General features: G+C 44.1%; 1 protein-coding gene across 2 annotated transcripts in view; it reads right to left on the bottom strand.

The window, feature by feature from the left end:
- The window catches only part of TRPC5 (transient receptor potential cation channel subfamily C member 5), a 139,297-nt gene that overhangs the window by 24,769 nt on the left and 95,222 nt on the right, over positions 1 to 19,306 (bottom strand). For both annotated transcript variants that reach the window (XM_030576272.1, XM_030576271.1), the window contains exons 4-6: positions 17,364 to 17,700; positions 12,511 to 12,650; positions 5,181 to 5,503 (exon numbers count right to left, since the gene is read on the bottom strand). In XM_030576272.1, the coding sequence (XP_030432132.1) occupies positions 5,181 to 5,503; positions 12,511 to 12,650; positions 17,364 to 17,700 (800 nt within the window). The remainder of the gene's footprint in view (positions 1 to 5,180; positions 5,504 to 12,510; positions 12,651 to 17,363; positions 17,701 to 19,306) is intronic.

Genomic DNA, 19,306 nt, shown 5'->3' with positions numbered 1-19,306 from the left:
CCTGGGTTGCTATGGCTTCCGCCATAGACCAGTGACCTTTTGCAGTCATGTCAAGTACATTATCAGGATTCTGAATAATCACTCCTTTGGGTGTTAGTATTTCAAGTTTGGGGGAGCTGACATTTCTATCTACATTTAAGATGTTTTGGTTTTGTCCTGAGGTCAGGAGACGATTTTTTTAAAAAGAATTTTACTGTAAAAACCAATAAAGTATTACTTAAAAGAATATAATCTATTTTGGATGTGCCTGAAATATTAGGAATCTGTTGTGTTGGTTGTTTGTGCACCTGTTAAATTCTTTTGGCATTCACACCTTTGCTATCCATAGAGGAGTTGACGTTCTTTACAATTTTAACTCTTGTATAAAACAATCTGAGTTCTATAGATCATGGGCCAAATTGTGAAGTCCTTATTAAAGCAAAACTCCCCTTGATTTGAACAACCTGACTTCTCAGAGAGGCGTATTAGTCAAATAAGGACGGGGTAAAAATTGAATAAGGATCTAGGGATTTGGCCCCATTACTTAAATCTGTGAAACTGTACATGAATCACGTAAAGAAAAAAGCAGATATGCCGCCATAAGTCACATGACACAATCAGTACACCCACTTTTAAAGGGACAACGCCTGTCTCCCAGCTAAACAGCTGAACTCATTTGCTTATTATTAACAATAACAATACCTAGCCCTTATATAGAGCTTTTCATCAGCAGTTCTCAAAGAACTTTACAAAGTAAGCCAGTATCATTATCCCCATTTTACAGATGAGGAAACTAAACTGAAGTTTTAGCAAATCGTTTGTAAAAGAATAGAAAAATATGTATTATTTTTAAAGCTCTAATATAAGGAATAAGCTATCAAATCATCCTAATGAGCCAGAATACTAAATAAATGATAAGTCAACCAGCCTACTGCTCAGCCCAAATAACATTAAACACATTTAGCCAAAGGAAAAACACAAGAGCTATCCGGCAAACCACCCAGCGACAACAGAGAATAACTCTCTAGTTGCATACAGAATGGGGAAAGGGGACAAGCAGAAGGAAAACCTAAGTGAGGGGAGGGAGGGAGCAGTCAAGAATGAGCTATTTGACATAAAGATGCCTTATAGCCTGCACTAACGGGATTAACCAAGGCCTCTGGGAGACATCGTGGCAGGTAGTTTCATCACGGAGGAAAAAAAACTTCCTTGGTTTGCTGCTTGACTGTACCTTGCAGAATTACATCCTCCCCATCCAGCCATAAATCTCAGGTAGGAACATAAGATGGAAGGTATTTGTTCAAGGATTTAGGACTGAGGGGTGAAATTCTGTCCTCAGCCACACTAATATTAATCTGGAATAACTCCTTGAGGGTGAATAGCATGCTACTTTGGACTTACACCTTTGTAACTAAGAGCAGAACTTGATCCTAGGTTAAGCAGGAACATTATATTTACACTCACACATGACCCTGAATGGTATCCTAACATTAGCAGCCAGAGCAGCTTATCAGGAGCAGATATAACAGGCACCTTTTTTCCTTTACACTCATACAACAGCATCTTACTCCACACAGAGTGCCCTTGATTTCAGCAGGGCTCCTAGTGGATTAAGAAACTATTTTGTATTAGCAAGGGATTCATACCCTAACCCAGAAACAGCAAAGCCAGTGTTATGTGCTGCAATTTTGTATAAAAATAATATTTTGTTATTCTTTCCTCTCTCTTTATGTAGTACAATCACATACTGCCCGGCCACAATGTCTAACAGGGGACCCGAACCAAAAGGCCAAGTCCATTACTAGGCATTTTTGATGAGGCTGACAATATTTTAGAGGAGTATTCTTTTAAAATAAAAATCATTTCTGAAATTTGAACTCTGAGCATTTACTGGGAGAAACAGCAAAGCTCAACAGTCCTCTAAAAGCAGGGGCTGCTCTAGACATTTCGCTGCCCCAAGCATGGCGACACGCCACGGGGGGCACTCTGCTGGTCGCCGGTCCCGCAGCTCTGGTGGACCTCCCGCAGGCATGCCTGCGGGAGGTCCACTGGAGCCATGGGACCAGTGGACCCTCCGCAGGCATGCCGCCGAAGGCACCCTGCCTGCTGCCCTCCCGGTGACCGGCAGAGCGCCCCCTACGGAATGCCGCCCCCAAGCACATGCTTGGCATGCTGGGGCCTGGAGCCACCCCTGTCTAAAAGCATCTGAGGAAAAGACAGTTCCTGCTTCACCCTCTGGTGTACTGTTAACCTCCAACAAGGCTGCAGTTTCTAGTGTGTCTTGGAGAAAATGGCAACCCAGTTAACGGCATCCCTCTCAAGACAAAATGACACTGCAGAAAACAAGGAGCCACTGACTCCCTCCCACCCTCTCTTGGCTGACTGAGCCTCTGTAATAAATATATTCCTCAGACTGCCTGTCTAAGCAATAGACACACTCCACTTTCTCAAGCACAGTGAGGCCAAAGCATACAAATTTGAATTATTAATGGCTTCACCTTGTCGCTGTCACAAAGGAATATTACTTTTCCTTGAGCTGTGTTTGTGGGGCAGAAAATTTCTTCACAACAGATATTAGACCCATCCTTGGGGAGTAATCAGAAATAATATGATGATAAATAGGTGCCATATTTCAAACTAGTAGTACAAACACGAACAGTGCTCCTGTTTCTCCTTCTCTGAGATTATAAAATTTGGTCCTATTATGTAACCGCCTCAGAACACTTTTAGAAATCGAGGGGACTCATTGGAAGCATTTTGCATTTCTTCTACCACTAAGGCAGGATAAATTAAAGCCAACTTGAGGTAACATTAGCCTTGATTTGAATTCACGTCAATGCTGCTCATTCTAAAAGTCCCATAGATATAATTTCCTATTTTGCAGGTTGCCCATTCTTAGCAAGTCGCACATGCTGTGAGTCTGTTTGAAGAGCGAAATGTCAGCTTGCCCTGGGGGTGTTAATAATGACAATTTAAACTTTTAAGAACACGGTGAATAAACTTCTTAAGCCCGGCTCAGACAAAAGGGCAATGGCAATGTATTCTGCCCCCTGCCAAGGGAGCTGGGTCCTAATGTTTCCCACCCACAGCTACTTTGTTTTAAACAAACCTCTGTCCCCAGATGCCAAGCCCCCTCAAATTTCTCTTTGTGAGGCAATCTCGTTGGCATGAGGTTTAAATGCATAGCAGTACCGGAGAATAAGTGGTCTCCATTTAAAGAGTGCTGTCAAACTGATTTGTGCACTTTCTGTCAAGTGGTTGTATATCATTTTTTAATTCCCCATTGTGTGTTACACCCTCTTAGAAACTTAAAAATCACTCCTCCTGCCCCGTGACCAAATGTGCTTTTTTCTTTAGTCAAACAGCTGTTATTTCCTTCATTGATCGGATGGCACTGAAAGCAGCAAAGTAACTGGCTTGCAATAAAGATGGGCCCAAACAGAAATCCCAGATACAAATACTCCCTCCTTCCTGTACCCTTCAACTCTAGGGTTGTCTGGATCTGGTTCTGACCTCAGAGCTTCAGGCCTTTCACTTGTTAGAAGCTTCATTTTATAGAGCACTGTGTCCTGCCAAAACATTTCTCTCTGTGGATCAGCTTTAGATCAGCTCCAGGAATAATGTTTGTTAGTTAATTTACTGCTGCAAAGGGAGCACAAAACATTTTTGCATGGGCATTAAAATTTTTTACCACAGATAAAATGAAGGGCTTTAATTCTTTTTTCACTAACACCATGTGACTCTCTTCACTTCACTCCAGATTTAAATTGGGCTAAATGAGTTAACCAAGCCTTCCATGTTTCTGATTTGCAATGACTGAAGAGCTCTTCTAAGTAAAGGAGAACGACAACATGTCTGTGCTTCTTTCAGATCTGCCACCTTTGGTACCTTTGATCACAAGGAGCTATTGACATGTGGCCTCTGGCAGGAGGGGATTTAATTTCACATAAGTGATTCTGCTCTTTTTAAGAGGAAAGCATTAGCAGAATAGCTGGAGCAGTTGCTCTTCTGCCCCGAGGCCTGGCACACTTGGGGTCTGTCAGTGCCTGGATCTGATAACATCGTGGACATGTTGCAAAGCCCATTTTTAAATCCTAAGCATTTGGGCGAAAGATGAATGGAGAATTTGGGAGCATAATGGAGAGTTTTATTTGATCCAGTATCAAGTGGTGAATAATAATCTCTTCTGCTCATTTGTGTTTTATTTATTTATTTTCTATTGTATTTTTCAAGCACTGTAAAAGCACCAAGAGCAGTTGGAGTGGTGCTGATTATTATCAATATTATGGCTATTATTCATTAAAACAAATGCACAAGAAAGACAATTCCAGTTATTCTTCAGTTTGCACTTGTTTTTTCAGACGTGATCTGTGCCAGTTACCATCTCAGCAATTTATATAGCAGTTCCTCAGTAAAGAACTAGCATTTCCTCCAAGTCTTTCTGATCTCACCTACATCAGTGTCAGTAAAATCACTGAAGTCAATAGCGTTACACTGGTGTACAACCAGCACAGGTGAGATGAGAATTTTGCCCTAGCTGTATCACCAGGGCTATAACCTATGCTATGTTCCCAGGCTTCAAGTCAGTTCCATTCTTTGAATTTGATTGCACAGGGCACTTGTTATGGCCCTAATGTATATTGTTTTATATTGCTGTTATTTATCATCATTTTAGTTTATTTTATGCATAGGTTTGTTTCTTCACTTTTATTTTATACTTTCTTTATTTTTTTCCTCCTAATCACACAAAAAACTATTCCTTCTGAGGTGCAACTGTGATTTTCTAAAGGATATTGAAATTATACAGGGGGCATTACTAAAATATCTTCCAGTGTATACCTAGGGTGCCATCCTGCACTGAATGGGAGATGGACCAGAGGACCTGGTGGTAGCAGGTCCTCTTTTCATTGTTTAATTTCTATGAGATTTATCACCACCTCCCTCGGGTCACAAACATCACATCATATGGAGAGACCTTGTGCTCTGGAATGAGGACCTTGGGCTCCCATTTCCAGACTAAGTATCGTTCATGGCAGTTAAAAGGCAGACTTCAGCAAAGGGTCTGCCCCAGTTCACTCAGACCTTCCTTACATAATCAACCAACCGGCCTGACAAATAAAGGCATTGGCAGCCAGTGCGTAGAGACTGTTAAGGTAGGAAGCAACAAAAGACAGCATTACAGAAAGGGAATGGAGTCTTACGTGGAGAAGGCATTGTTCTGTTTCTCACATCGGATCCCCTTGCAGTTGTTGGGTTCCTCCGAGGCACTGGTCTCATAATAAAAATAAAGCTGGTTCAGTCCATTGGCAAAAGCCAGAAGCACCAGACAGTAGATAAAAAGGAATTTGAGGATGTCTAGCAGCATGCGTCCCAGAGAGATCTGCAAGGGGCCCAGGTGGGAGTTTGCTGTAAACAGGGATATGAGACGCAAGGAACTTAAAATGTTGGATATTGCAAAGAGAGCTTCTGCAATGAGTGTCGGGTGCCACATTTCCCATTCCTCCCTTGGACGAGAACCATTATACTGAAAGAAATAACAAGGGTACAAAAATTAATGGTGCAGGAAACACTTTAACATAGCCCCGAAAGCCACAATTGCTAACAACATTTCATTATGCAGTACACTAACCAGCTTTTGATTACTTGAACAGATGGTGTTCAAATCTGGATCTCAGTTAGGGTTAGCTAATGCTCAGGGTTCAGGTTTGAAAAGCTGAAGTGGTTAAGGCTCAGATTTGAATTCAAGGAGTCAACATCTCACAAATTGTTCCTGTGAGATTTTGTCCTCAGGTGTGACAGTTTTGTGAGATCAGCTCTTCACTAATGATTACTGGAGCGCTGGCTGCATCTGAGCTAGATTAAAAAATTAAGCCCTTTGGTTTTGGGATGAAAATTTTATGTGATGAGCAGAGTGGAAAAGGAAGGATGGAAAACATGGATGAACAATGGAATTTGATAACTGTATGCCTTCCTCTTCCTTCTTATTTCAAACAGAGCAAGCCTCCCAGAACTGAAATGCTTTCCTCACATTAATTTTCTTATTAGTTAATTTGTCATGGTAATTTTAGGAGAGTCATTAAAACAGAGGTCATAATTACAGCTGGAACACTGGACGCATCTGAATGCATCAGTTATAAAATTATCTAGGTTTATAATGCAATTATAAAAGCATATGAAGTCTTCAGACCAAATGTACCCCTGTACAAGTAAGTGCACTCTGTTGACATCAGTGTAACTCCACTGGGCTCAGGGCCATCCTTACCCATACACATACATAGCTGCGTAGGGCACCAGGAAACTTGGGGAACCAAATTTCCTGGTGCCCTACGCAGCTGCGTGCTGCTCCAGCCCCTGCCCTGCCTCTTCCCCAGGCTAGCCATGCCTCTTCCTGCCCCTGCTCTGCCCCAGCCCCACCCTTACTCCACCCCTTCACCAAAGGCCCCACCCCTGCTTCGCTCCTGCCTTGCCTCTTCTCCACCCCAACCCTGCCCTAAGGGCTGCAGCAGGGCCGGGCCTGCATTCACCGGCGGCGGGAAGTGCAGGGACCTGACCCCAGCCATGCTACCAGTGAGTGCTGGCCAGTGGTTCCCCCTACCCCCCAAGCCAGCCCCCTTCCCACAGAGTAGGGTGCCAGAATAGAAAGGGACGCCCCTCATTGGGCTGACCTACAGTGGTGTAACAGATCAGAATCAGATATTTTAACACCAGGGCTGAATTTGGCCTCTTAGTTCTGTTCATTTACCATGTACCACATAAAAAGGCAAAATATGTTCCTGGAATGGCAATACAGTAACAAGTATTTTATAGCAACTGATAGATTTTGTAACCTTTAAAATAAATACACTGTACTCTGATGGAGATGTCTTTGTAAGACTCTTCAGTTTAAATCTTAAGGTCCAATGCGTAAAAATCACAACTTTTCAAGGAGATAAGTAGAAGCAACCATGGGCTTCACAAAGGAGGACTTAGGTATTGCAACACTAAACATCACATCGCCCAGCACCCTGCCACCTTGTGTCTTTTGCAACCCCGGGTGAGGCAACCAGGCTCCCTATGGATTGTGTAGGAAGAGTTAGGCACCTAAAATAGGGATTCACGGACGCCAGCCTGTGGAGTGGGGAGCTGTCTAAGCTCACCTGTAGGAAATACTGAGGAGTGGGGTGGGACCTAAGCCCTGCCCCTCAAAGAGAATTAGGCACCTGTCTCTGCTTAGGATTCACAGCCAAGCGATGAACTTTCTCCTGGAGTTAGGCACCTAAACCATTTCAAGAATAACAGGTCATGGTTCCCCTCCTCACCACAACATCTCACAAATTGGGAGACCTGGATTCAAATCCCTACTCTGTTGGATTCAGAGCAGGGAACTGATTGGAGGTCTCCCATGTGTGTGTCCTAACTACTGGGCTTAGAGTCATTCTCTTGAAGGTCCAATGAATCTTTTAAGTATTTCATAGAAGGTGGGAGAGCTTGAGAGAGACTCTCCTCCCGTAGCCCAGAGCAATCATCTGGGAGACCTGTGTTCCTGTCCCTGCTCTGAATCAGACAGAGTGGGGATTTAAACCCAGGTTGCCCACATCCTGGGTAAGGGCTTTAATCACTGGTCTAGCAGAGATAAAGGGCCCCTGGCTGTCCGCTGGGTGTATTAGGCATGCTCTGAGAATACCTGCCAGATCAGGCCCTGCAAGAAAGGTAGGCAGGGAAATGCCTAGTTTGTGAATCCTGCCAAGGCCTAGGCATGAGTTAGGAAGTGAGCAACTTAGCACACGTCCAGACTAACCCGCGGCATCGGCGGGTTAAAATCGATTGCTCGGGGATCGATATATCGCGTCTAGTCTGGATGCGATGTATCGATCCCCGAGCGCGCTTACATCGATTCCGGAACTCCATCAACCCGAACGGAGTTCCGGAATCGACACGGAGAGCCGCGGACATTGATGCCACGCCGTCCAGACGGGTGAGTACCTCGATTTTAGAAATTCGACTTCAGCTACGTTATTCCCGTAGCTGAAGTTGCGTATCTAAAATCGATTTTAATACCTAGTCTGGACGTGGCCTTAGTGATCAGGACTTAGTGAGGTCTGCATATGCTCACAGGCAGTAGTTTAGGCACTTAGGGGACTTCAGAGGCCTACAGGATTAGGTGGCAGCTAAGCAATGGTTTTATCAGTGCCAGTGACAAGTGCCTAAATACTGCTTGAAAATCTAGCTGAGATACAGTGCAGCTGCGTTTCTACATGACTTCTGATTGCTTCTGACATTCCAAACTGTTCTTCACTTCCACGAACACCAGGGACTCACTTTGTTAACTGGATTTGAAGCTGGCCCTTAAATGTTAACACACAGCGCAGATGTTGTTATCTCTTTGCTAGTACCTCAACCACATATATGTGTATATATCTATATCTATAGCTTGGTAAGAGAGAATCAAATACTTGAGAAGCAGATTCACATAGAAGGTTCAAAATTCCGCTTTTCATGCTGGAGAGAAACTTCCCAACAGCACGTGGCTCTCTGCCAGGATTTAGCTTGATGAGGCCTTTTTCATCTCACAGATCTTCATTTAAAAAAATGGCATTTTTTCAGGGCCGTGTTGCAATGGCACTATATAAATCAGTGGAACCCCCTCACTTGGAATGCCACGTTCAGTGTCAGCCCAGCCCACCAAAGTGCATAGCAGAGGTGTATAAAGAAAATGATTAGACACACAAAAAGACTGAAATGGTTCAGGCTGTTCAGACACCAGAGAAAGAACAGGTATAGAGAAAGGTAGACTGGGCTCTCCCATTCACCCTTTCCCATAATACAAGAACAAGGGGATACTTAATGATCTCGAAAGGCAGGTAATTTAAAACTGATAAAAGGAAATACATTTTACTCTACACTTAATTAATCTGTGGAGTTCATTGGCATTAGATAACATTGAGGCCAGAGTTTAGCAGAATTCAAAACAATTAGACATTTGCACAAATACTTAGAACATTCCCAGTCACACAAAGAATTTGTAGAACATCAGAAGAGTTATAACCCCCTATGCATCGGGGCACAGGCCAACCAGGATTATGAAGACACTTCTGTTAGGTTATTCCACAACTGACCAATCCAAGGTTTCTTGCACCTTCCTCTGAAACATCTGACACTGACAGATGCAGGCTACTGGATTAGATGGACTATGGGTTTGATCTGGCATAGCTACTGGCACGTTCCTATATTGATTGATGTATCCATGAGGCCCAGGGTGCAGAGATTTGGGGTTCCATTTTGAAGAGGTGGGGGAGGGAAGAGAAGCTGAGAAGGGAGCTGTGCTGGCAGAGGACACCTGAGGAATGAAATGCCAACTGCTGGGCATGTAGTGGCTTCAGCTGTGCCTGGCAGCCTGGGGGGCAGTGCTGCACTTGTGTCTAGGAGACAGCACAGGACTGGAGAGGTGGGCCAAGAGGAGGAGCTGCAGAGCCAGGCTGTGAAAAGTTAGGGGTACTATCTAGTGAGAGTGCGCAGTCCTCTGATATCGGAAAGGCATGGCAGGGCTGAAGGATTAGGACATAGCGAGGATGTGACATGGAAGGTGTCTGCACTGTAGCTGGGACTGAACCTCCCCACCTGGGTAGACAGATTTACACTAGCGGGGCTTGAGCTACTGTGCTACAAATAGCAATGTGGACATTCCACCACAGGCAGAAACTCGGGTGTGGCCCCTATGCTGCAGCAGCCCAGCTCCAGACCAAGCTGCACCATCCCCACTATTATTTTTAGCAAGGTTGCCCTGCTTGAATGAATCTGTCTACCCAGGCAGGGAGGCTTGCTCCTAACTGCAGTGTAAACATACCCATGGATGGCCAGGGTCTGCAGAGGCTCAGTGGGATTAGCCACCCTTTCAGCTTTATGATTGCATGAGAGCGTGGGCATTTGCATATAGGGCCCTGTGGTTTTGTAGGTATGAATTCCTCGTTCATAAAGAGAATGTGTGTAGCTGTATGTTTGCAGACATGCATGGCTGGGATTGTGTGTGCTGCATTTGTGTGTGTATTTGTTTGTGCCTGGTGTTTTAGGTGTTATTGGTGGGCATGGGGGTAAGTGGCTGTGTGTTTCAGAGAAAGAGAATTGCCAGGTTGCTGATTTGTTCCTGTGACTTACAATTTCCAGCTATTTTATTTTTATTGCTCACAGTTCAAAGACCAAATGTTCAAGTGTTTAATTTTCTGTCCTGTTGTAAATGTCTGGAGAAAAAAAATGTAATCTGGCTTTGCTTTGATACTGATGCAAAACAACCTGATCAGGGAGTAGCTGCTATCTTGGCATTCTTTTTAAAAAGCGCAAATTCAGCAGTAAGCAGTCTTCTGCACTTTAAAATGGCCCCCATGCTGGTCTGTTTATCTGAGAGCTTATACTATAGCCTTCCTGTTTCAGCTAGCTTGTGAAATATTTAGTTTTCCCGTCTCTCTCCTATCTCCTTACATTATGATTGGTTACAATTGAACACAGAACCTTGGAACGGTGAACTTCCCCAGCAAGGAACTGAGTTCAAGCTGCTGTGCTAAAAAAAAAAAAAAGGTAAAATCTTCCCTTGTGTACATAGTGGAACCAATGTTATGGAGCAGCAAAAATGAAAAGCCCTAATTGCTGTGGGACCAGTCACATCCACAATGCAGGGGAGGAGGTCAGGTTATGGAGAACCCCCTGCTGGCAAAGTTCACCACTGCATCCCCTATGTACCCAGGAGCCGTACCCTATGGAGGTTCTCTTCTAACCCTAGAGGGTAGGGGGAGATCTGGGAAAGGGGACTAGTGAATGTGCAGTGATGTAGATCTACTGCCCTAACCCCCCCGCATAAAGAAATATTCAGCGTCAGACCCATGTCTAAAGCAGCAGGAAGCTAGGTCTGGAATTGTAATTTCAGTGGTGCATGGCCTCAGAAGCAGGAACTCTGGGAATAGGGTTACTGGACAGCAAGTGTGAAAAATTGGGACAGGGAGTGGGAGGTAATAGGAGCCTATATAAGAAAAAGACCCCAAAATCGTGACTGTCCCTATAAAATCAGGACATCTGGTCACGCTATCTGGGGAGCTGGTGGGGAAGGACTTTCCCAATCTGAGTACAGGGTTACTTCATGTTTGACTTACACCACTGTAACACCACTGACTTCAATAGTTACTCCTGATTCACACCAGCATGAGAGGAGAACCAGACCCATAGACTCTCTGAACATCAGAAAGATTAGAGAAAACTCTGTGAGCCGGATTCTGCAAACACACCATTCCCACTAAAGTTGATGGGAGCCTCTGTGTTGAGGGAATGCAGGGACTGAGCTGTGTGTGCGTGTGTGCGAGAGAGAGAGACAAAGAGAGAGAGAGAGTGCTTCTGGCAGTCCTCTGACTTCAAAGCTTGCACACAGATTAATTTAGAGCATCAGATGTTTATAAATCTGAAAGGTGCGTTTGAAGATGAATGGGGTGATATGCACTAGCTCAGTTAGTGGAGCTGACAGTAGGGAATCTGAAGCATAGCTGTAAAATTTCAACAGAATATTTTACCTTTTTCCCCATTTACATTACTCATAGACTCTAGGACTGGAAGGGACCTCGAGAGGTCATCGAGTCCAGTCCCCTGCCCTCATGGCAGGACCAAATACTGTCTAGACCATCCCTAATAGACATTTATCTAACCTACTCTTAAATATCTCCAGAGATGGAGATTCCACAACTTCCCTAGGCAATCTATTCCAGTGTTTAACTACCCTGACAGTTAGGAACTTTTTCCTAATGTCCAACCTAAATCTCCCTTGCTGCAGTTTAAGCCCATTGCTTCTTGTTCTATCATTGGAGGCTAAGGTGAACAAGTTTTCTCCCTCCTCCTGATGACACCCTTTTAGATACCTGAAAACTGCTATCATGTCCCCATTCAGTCTTCTCTTTTCCAAACTAAACAAACCCAATTCCTTCAGCCTTCCTTCATAGGTCATGTTCTCAAGACCTTTAATCATTCTTGTTGCTCTTCTCTGGACCCTCTCTAATTTCTCCACATCTTTCTTGAAATGCGGTGCCCAGAACTGGACACAATACTCCAGTTGAGGCCTAGCCATTATAAAACTCTAATTGTTTTCTGATCTCCCTTTTCTGGATTCATTGTAACAGTGTAAGTGGATTTAGCACAGTTGAACGGTACTCAGTGACAATCCAGAAACTGAGGTTCACTCTTTACTCTTTGTCACTTTTTACAGATCCAGACTAACAGAGCTACCCCCTTATACTCTTTACCCACAGTTACAAGGTGGGCAGTGGCTATGTGAACTCCCCGCACAACACCCAGCCAATGTACCTCAATCTTAATCAGGCAGGACAACCTGTATGTGGTGAGAAACATGCTCATTCTCCAAGCCAATTCAGTCACTGACTTTCCTACTGAATTTGCAAACAAGAATGGCAACTAGTACCACTTGTGATGTGGGCACCTGTTCTTGCTGAGCTGGAATTTCAGGGTTGACAGATAATTTCCCGTGTACTATAGTTTTCACACACATGTGCCAACTTACTGTACCTTGACATAAGCAACAATTTTCAGGGAGATAGTTGCAAGGTAGAGTGAGTTCATTGCAAAGTCCATCAGATTCCACCAGTCATGTACATACTCATTGAATCCACCATCCCACATCTCCTTGATTTCTCCCCAGATAAAACCTGTGGAAAGAAAGAGAGTTTATCTGTCTGGGGGAACATTACCGGCCATTAAAGCAGAACAAATCCAAAGTAATAAAAGGCAATTATAAATTAACTGCTTGGGAAAAAATGCCTTATCCTTTTTCCTTTCCTACAAAATGTAATAAAGCTGCTTACTGAGCGTTTTACAGCAGAATGGGAAATGCAATCAGAAAAGAAACGAGGCAGGCTTAAGCAGTCCTGCCCAGTGCTTCACATACAAAGCACAAGGAGATGCTGCATGAAACACACATTCATTTTAACTGTTCTAGGCCAAAGTTCCCCTTTAGAAAGTGTGGGTAACCTGGTCCAGGGGAAATTTTTATTGATTTAAATAAATACATGATTTGAGTTAATTTATTTGTTTTAGTTATTAATAGAGCACCCACCGTTGTAGTCTCTAAGGGTAATTCAGTGCTCCTTAATGATCTGACAGCCTTGAAGGCTGATTTCCCTACACTTATCCATAAGACAGGTGACAGTAACACAAGCTTCCCTCCATCAACCTGCCTCAGCCCTGAGATGGAAGAGTCACATCCATTTTCCAGGCACATTCATAAATGTCACCTTATTCCATGAATAGCGCCATTGACTTCCATAGGACTGCTTGTGAACAAGCAACGACTCAGCATGAGTAAGGGTATCGAATCTGGCCTTCAGTTTATGGCCTCTTTGCTGAGGCTGTCAGCTAGAGTTCCACTTACCATGGTTTTTGTGACATGGACTTTTGTGCACTAGGAACTGGACTGAGCCAATCAACTCCTTTCACAAATGCCAGCCCTCAGCCTTCAGCAGGGAATTATTCTCAGTTGTTACTAACCGAGGCTAAATTTGCCTACAGTCGTGACGAAAGTCTCCATACCCCATTGACATTTTCAAAAGAGCCTATGTGATTTCAGAGCCTAGGTCCCATTTTCAAATGTTACTTAGGTGTTTAGGAGCTTAAGGGTATGTCTATACTGCAACTGAGTGGTATGATTGTAGCATATGTAATCACACACGATTTAACTTAAATCCAACTAGCACGGGTAACAATAGTAGTGAAGCTGCAGTAGAACAGATTTCAGTGCAGATTATACAATCCAGCCCTGGACCCTGGGTACACACTTGGGTAGCTAGCCTGAGCTGAAGTCCATGCTGCTGCAGCTCCATTGCTACTGGCCCCTATGCTTGCTAGATTAAAGCTAGCTCAGGTATGTTTACGCATGCTACAATCACACACCCTGCCTGCAGTGTATTCATACCCTACATCCCATTGAAAGTCAATGAGACTTAGGCTCCTAAGTGCCTACATGACTTTTGAAAATGGAACTTTTGCTCCTGTGTCCCTTAAGCACTTATGAAAATGTTATCCCTCTTCCCATATATTTTGCATTGAGTTTACAACATTGGACATGACTCAAGAACCAAGACTTAAATCAGAAAAGAAAGAAAATGCATCAAGAGAACATCCGACAACAGAATTATGACGTGATCCTTCAAATTGGGATATCAGTTGAGTCTGTTTTCTAGAGCTTTAAAGGTTCAATATGAAGAACAAAGAACATGAAAATTAATTGTTGCAAACGTAAAGACATCAATCACATTTTCTTGGCTGACGCCTGATAGGTCACCGGTCAGGTCAGCAGCATGTTATGACCAATAAGGTAATTTTATTACAGCTATCTTAAAATCTTTGCATATACAAAGTAAAATAAAATAAAAAAATCAATGGAGCAGCTTCTGCTGAAGAACAACTATATTGTATTTATTGTGAGTAATCATAGTTAGCACTGTTACTATAGTTACTGTAATGCTGTCTGCACTGTACGTGCCTGTTCTTTCTCTCTCTCTCTCTCTCTCTCTTACAGATATTTCGTAAATAAAAACGGACACTAAAATAGTAAATTCTTCCCAACATCAGCATCTTATCTGAAGATCTGTTTTTCTCCATAGAATTTCATATAATTTAAACATGAAGTTGGGGGTGTGGGAAGTGGTAGTAAAAAGGGATGGGTTCACTGTTTATTCCAAGGTTTGTGCTCACATGTACATTTCAGTTGCACATTTGCTAATTCCTATTGTTTGTAGACTACAGAGAATGAGGCTCGGGTTGTGTGAGAGCTGTGGGGGAAGAGCCTGTGTGAAGTAGCAGAAACTCTTCTGTGTTTTTGGTAGAGTTGGTCACAATGGGGAAAAAAGTTTGTTAACATTTTCGCAACTCTGTCCTTTACCCATCCTTTCATCCGCAGTTAGAATTTTCTAAAAATTGTCCTAACTAGCACGTAAGCCCAAAGATGGGTTTTTGAAGAGAAGCTTGTTATTAATTTGTTATTCACACTTCCCTTCCGGTGCTGCAGCCTGACTGTCTTTTTCTGGCCCACTGCAGATTTAGGGACTTGGGAGAATTTCTTGCTCAACACTGGATGGTAGTGCAGAAGGAGATTTTTGATACATTGGGTGCATCCCTCAAAAGAAGAATAGCACTATAAACACTGTGTTCAGTATAGAACATGGGACGGGGCAAGATCACCTTAGTTCACCTGTTGGCCCCAGTTCATCTAGGAGCATTTTTCCAGGGATTCCCACTGTGTCTGGGGAATTCCCAGATGTCATGTTAGGGCAACTCAGCATCTCCTCTATGTCACCAGAGCAGCACAAATAGGGTAGAGAAAGCAGACAGAATCTGACCCCAACTAATTTATCCTCACAACACAACGGGGTAGGGAAGTTTGATCATATCTCCACTTCACACCTGGTGAATGCAGGCACAGAGAAATGAAATACAGAGCTCGGCAGAACATTTTCGATGACATTTCATGTCAGCGAAATGTGCTATTTTGTTGAAGCCAAAAAATGTTGTGGAGATGCATCAGTTTCCATAGAAGTTTCAGCAGGAAGGCTTGGGTCTGGGGACAGAACAAGCAAGAGAAACCCCTATATCTGGGGGGAGGGGAGGTTATTCTGTTGGCCTGGGACAGAGGCTAGACAAGTACAAGTCCCTGATTTGGAATGACTTAGGCTAAAAAGCTCTGCTGTGGAAACAGAAGGAGCCAGGCCTTGCATCTGGGTCTCCCGCACACCTTGTACTAAAACAGCTGAAAGGTTTTGTTTTCATTCCAGTGCAGACCAAAAACAAACTTTGAAACCATATTGTGATGCTCAGGTCAGCTCCAGTTAACTGACCTGTCCCAGGTGAGACACAAAGCTTATGGTACAGCCAGGAGTTGAACTCCTTTGAGTCCTAACCCAGGGCTTGGCCATTCTATGAATCACCCTTCTGATTAGGGATGGGCCCAAAGTAAGCATGTTGGGCCCAGAACCTTAGGGCTCAGTTTAAAGTAAGTCCAGGTTCCAAACACTGGACCTGATTGTATGTGCCAGCTATAGAGGGATGGCTTAAGGGGGAAGCTGCATCATGAGCGGCCTTGCGATGTCACATTTGGTGGAGGAGAGTGAGGGAACAACTCTCTCTTATTTTATACCTTTTTAAAGCATTTGTATTCACATGGCCTCTAAATTGAGGGAAGCACCTGATCTTGCAGGATTGGCTTGTTGGAACTGAGAGGGGTAGCTGGCAAGAACACTAGTGTAGAATTTTCCCTCTGCCCATACAATCCTTGGCAGATATTCTTCTTGGCCCTACAGCCTGTTTTCATCAGGAGAAGCAGATGTCTCTTAAGGGAGCCTCAGAATGAGACTCCAGCCTAAGACAATGGTACATGGGAGCAGGTACATTTTAACACAAGAGCAAGGTAGAGTAAAAGAAGCCAGATGTAAGCCTAATGAAAGGAAAGCTTGTGTTTCCTATGTGAGTCTATGAGGTTTTATTTGCCACAGTGCGCATTTGAGCTCAAGGCAGGTCAGCTTGAATGGGGAAATGAATCTGACTCATCAAACATGTATCAAAATGTGGGTTTTTTGCTCTTACGATTCTGATGGCTCTTTAAGCTGGGCCCCATGCTAACATATCATCTTTATTCTTTGCTTTTGTGAAACATTCAGAACGGGGAAGCTGTCACCCATTTTTCTTCACAATTAGGGCTGCACTAATCAGATCGGAAGAGGCAGCTTCTACTTTGACATTTCAATAACCAGCTCTCCCCTGTTCATATTGGAAAGCTAGACTGTGACTTGGATTATGTACCAGCACCGGGGGATAAGGCAGAGTAGGAGTCCCCTGCCCCCCGATGCCCTATGTGCAGGTTACATTGGGATTGTGTGCACAGGAGAAGGTGGGCACTGTGCCTGCTGACTCCCCCCAAGTGTAGATGGGTGGGGAATGGGCAAAGAGGGAGCAGACTCTTAGCTCTGCCTCCCCCATGCACCAGCCAGTGCAGTGGAGCCAGTATGAGAGTGTCACAATTTGTTTATGGTAGAGGCCAGTTATGATTCCCCTTCCCCACTCAGAGCAAAGGGGAAGCGAGGACGGAATTGTGCATCAAAGGGACACAGTACCTCTTGCGGCTACCCCAGGTTGGTGCAGCTTCCTGAGGGCTATGCCAAAAGACACAGGAGTTGTCAATCAAAACAACAAAACAGCCCTACTCCTATAGTTCCAGAAGAAGGGCAGAAGTTAATGAAGTTTCCGAATTTGGTTGCCAAACCTATTTACAAGAAGATAACACCGAGACTAGCAATTAATCCACATGCAGTTATCATGAGCGTAAATCTGCCAGTTGAGGCCCAGGCATATTTGTGTTTCCTCTGATTTACCTAGAACCCAGGGTAGGATCATCCATTCAACGATGGTGGGAGGTGGTCCCTGCACATGGAGATCAGTCCTGACAATGTGCTGCGATGCCAGAAGTAGCATGAAGAGGAAGGTTAGATAAGAACCGGTGTGGCAGATAAACTTTATAAATGGCTTTTTAATGAACAGTCCCAGCCTGCTCTTAGGTGCAATTAAATATGCCACAGAAAGCACAGGAAATAGCAGTCCAATGGTGATGCAGGTCAAGAGCTTGACTGCCCAGTGTTTCCGCCTCCATCCTGGAAAGCCGTCGTACCAAAGTGTAGCTAACAGCTGCTGGCAGTTTGGCTGAGCAACAAACTGGAGAGGGAGAAAAAAGAAAAAAGTTAGAAGGACAAAGATGCAGAGGATTTTCCTGGACAGTGATCATCATGCACTTGGGATAATTTCCCTTTTTGGTCATTCCCAGGAGCTGCGGGGCCGATACATCCCCCCATTGTCTTCTGGGCTCCTAGTGAGCAAGCTGCAGTGCACCATGGCAAGCTAGTGAATAGTCTTTTACAGGGATGGACCTGTTTTATTTTGTTTTTTTACACAAGATGAAAACCTGTTGGGAAAGAAGAAGAAATGCCGTGTACCTTTACCCCAAACTCCAACCGAGGCCTATGGTAGAGCCAGGGATGGCAACCAGATTTCCGGAGTCTCAACCTACTATCTTAACCATGAGGCTAGTCTTTCCCATGAAGGCATTTGATAATCAGCCTTCCAAACAGGGACGGCCACGAAGCCACACAGTTAATGTGCCAGGCCCAGAATCTTAATCTGCCATTTATGCAGCCTTGCAAATGCGGCTAAATTGGGCCTAAACCTGACATGAGTATGTGGTGTAAAGTGGAAGCAGCTGTCCCCAGTTAAGCCACCTCTAAAGAGCTAGGCACAGTCATACTCCCTCTGTTCAGAGATGTGTCACCAGGGGATGAGCTACTTCAAATACAGTGTGAGGGTGCAGGCAGTGGGTGGGGACATAGCCTTGTCCTCTGTCTATTGGTCAGCTGAGCTGGCCTGGATGTTAGGTTTAAGCTTTATCAGAGAGTTTAAAGGACACTCCACACTTTCTCTCCCAGAGCAAGATGCTACGCAGACGTGAGTAAGAGGGGCAGGACAGGGAGCTGGATATTGGTGAACTAAAGTCTGAAGGAAACTTTTCTAGATTTTGGGGACAGTTCTCCTGCTGATCCCAGCTGTGGAGATCTGTGGCATATTCTGGACCAGTTCTGTATGCAAGTCAGGAAGAGAGGGGGATTTTGTATTTTTTTTTTAAGACAGGCAAAATTTTAATGCTTAACTTTGCTCTAAGAGGCCATTTCTGGTTTTAGTATCCCTCAGTAAAACAGTCACTGGTCACACGTGAGCCCTACTACTAGAGTTACATAATTAACAGTTACTCTGAGCATCTTCTATTCCCAAGCTGCTGCTTCTCCAAATGCTTTTTTCAGCTTTTGGCAGACTAAAAAGAGCACTTGGCAGCATTTAAAAAATGATTTGGAGACCAGATAGGCAGGAAGAGACAGAGGTGGTAAAACTCTGTGTATGTGTGTGTTTGCATGTGTGCCTGAAAGTGAACCTATGCATTTGTGCACACAGGCAGGCACATGCAAATGTGTGTGTGTGTGTGGGAAGGGCTTGGCATGCGAATGCATGTGGTTATGTGATGTTCCAACAGGGAACGACTGGTGGGAAGCTGGATGCACTTTTGGCGAGCTTGTCTGTTGTCAAGGAAAGGTGGGCAGTTGTAAAACATCTGAGACTAGTCAGGGAGCGGGACGCTTTCAATCACAGAACAAAAATGACACTTTTCAGTTCTACTCTGAAAATGACTTTGAAGAAATGGACTCATGGGATTCTACATTTATGGTGCCTGAGTGACTCCATAGCAGAAGTGCTTAGTTTACAAGTAAAAAGATGT

The sequence above is a fragment of the Gopherus evgoodei genome, chromosome 9 (genome assembly GCF_007399415.2).
Source record: "Gopherus evgoodei ecotype Sinaloan lineage chromosome 9, rGopEvg1_v1.p, whole genome shotgun sequence".
Lineage (NCBI taxonomy): Eukaryota > Metazoa > Chordata > Testudines > Testudinidae > Gopherus > Gopherus evgoodei.
The sequence above is the reverse complement of the archived record's forward strand: the minus strand, read 5'-3'. Positions and strand labels throughout refer to the sequence as shown.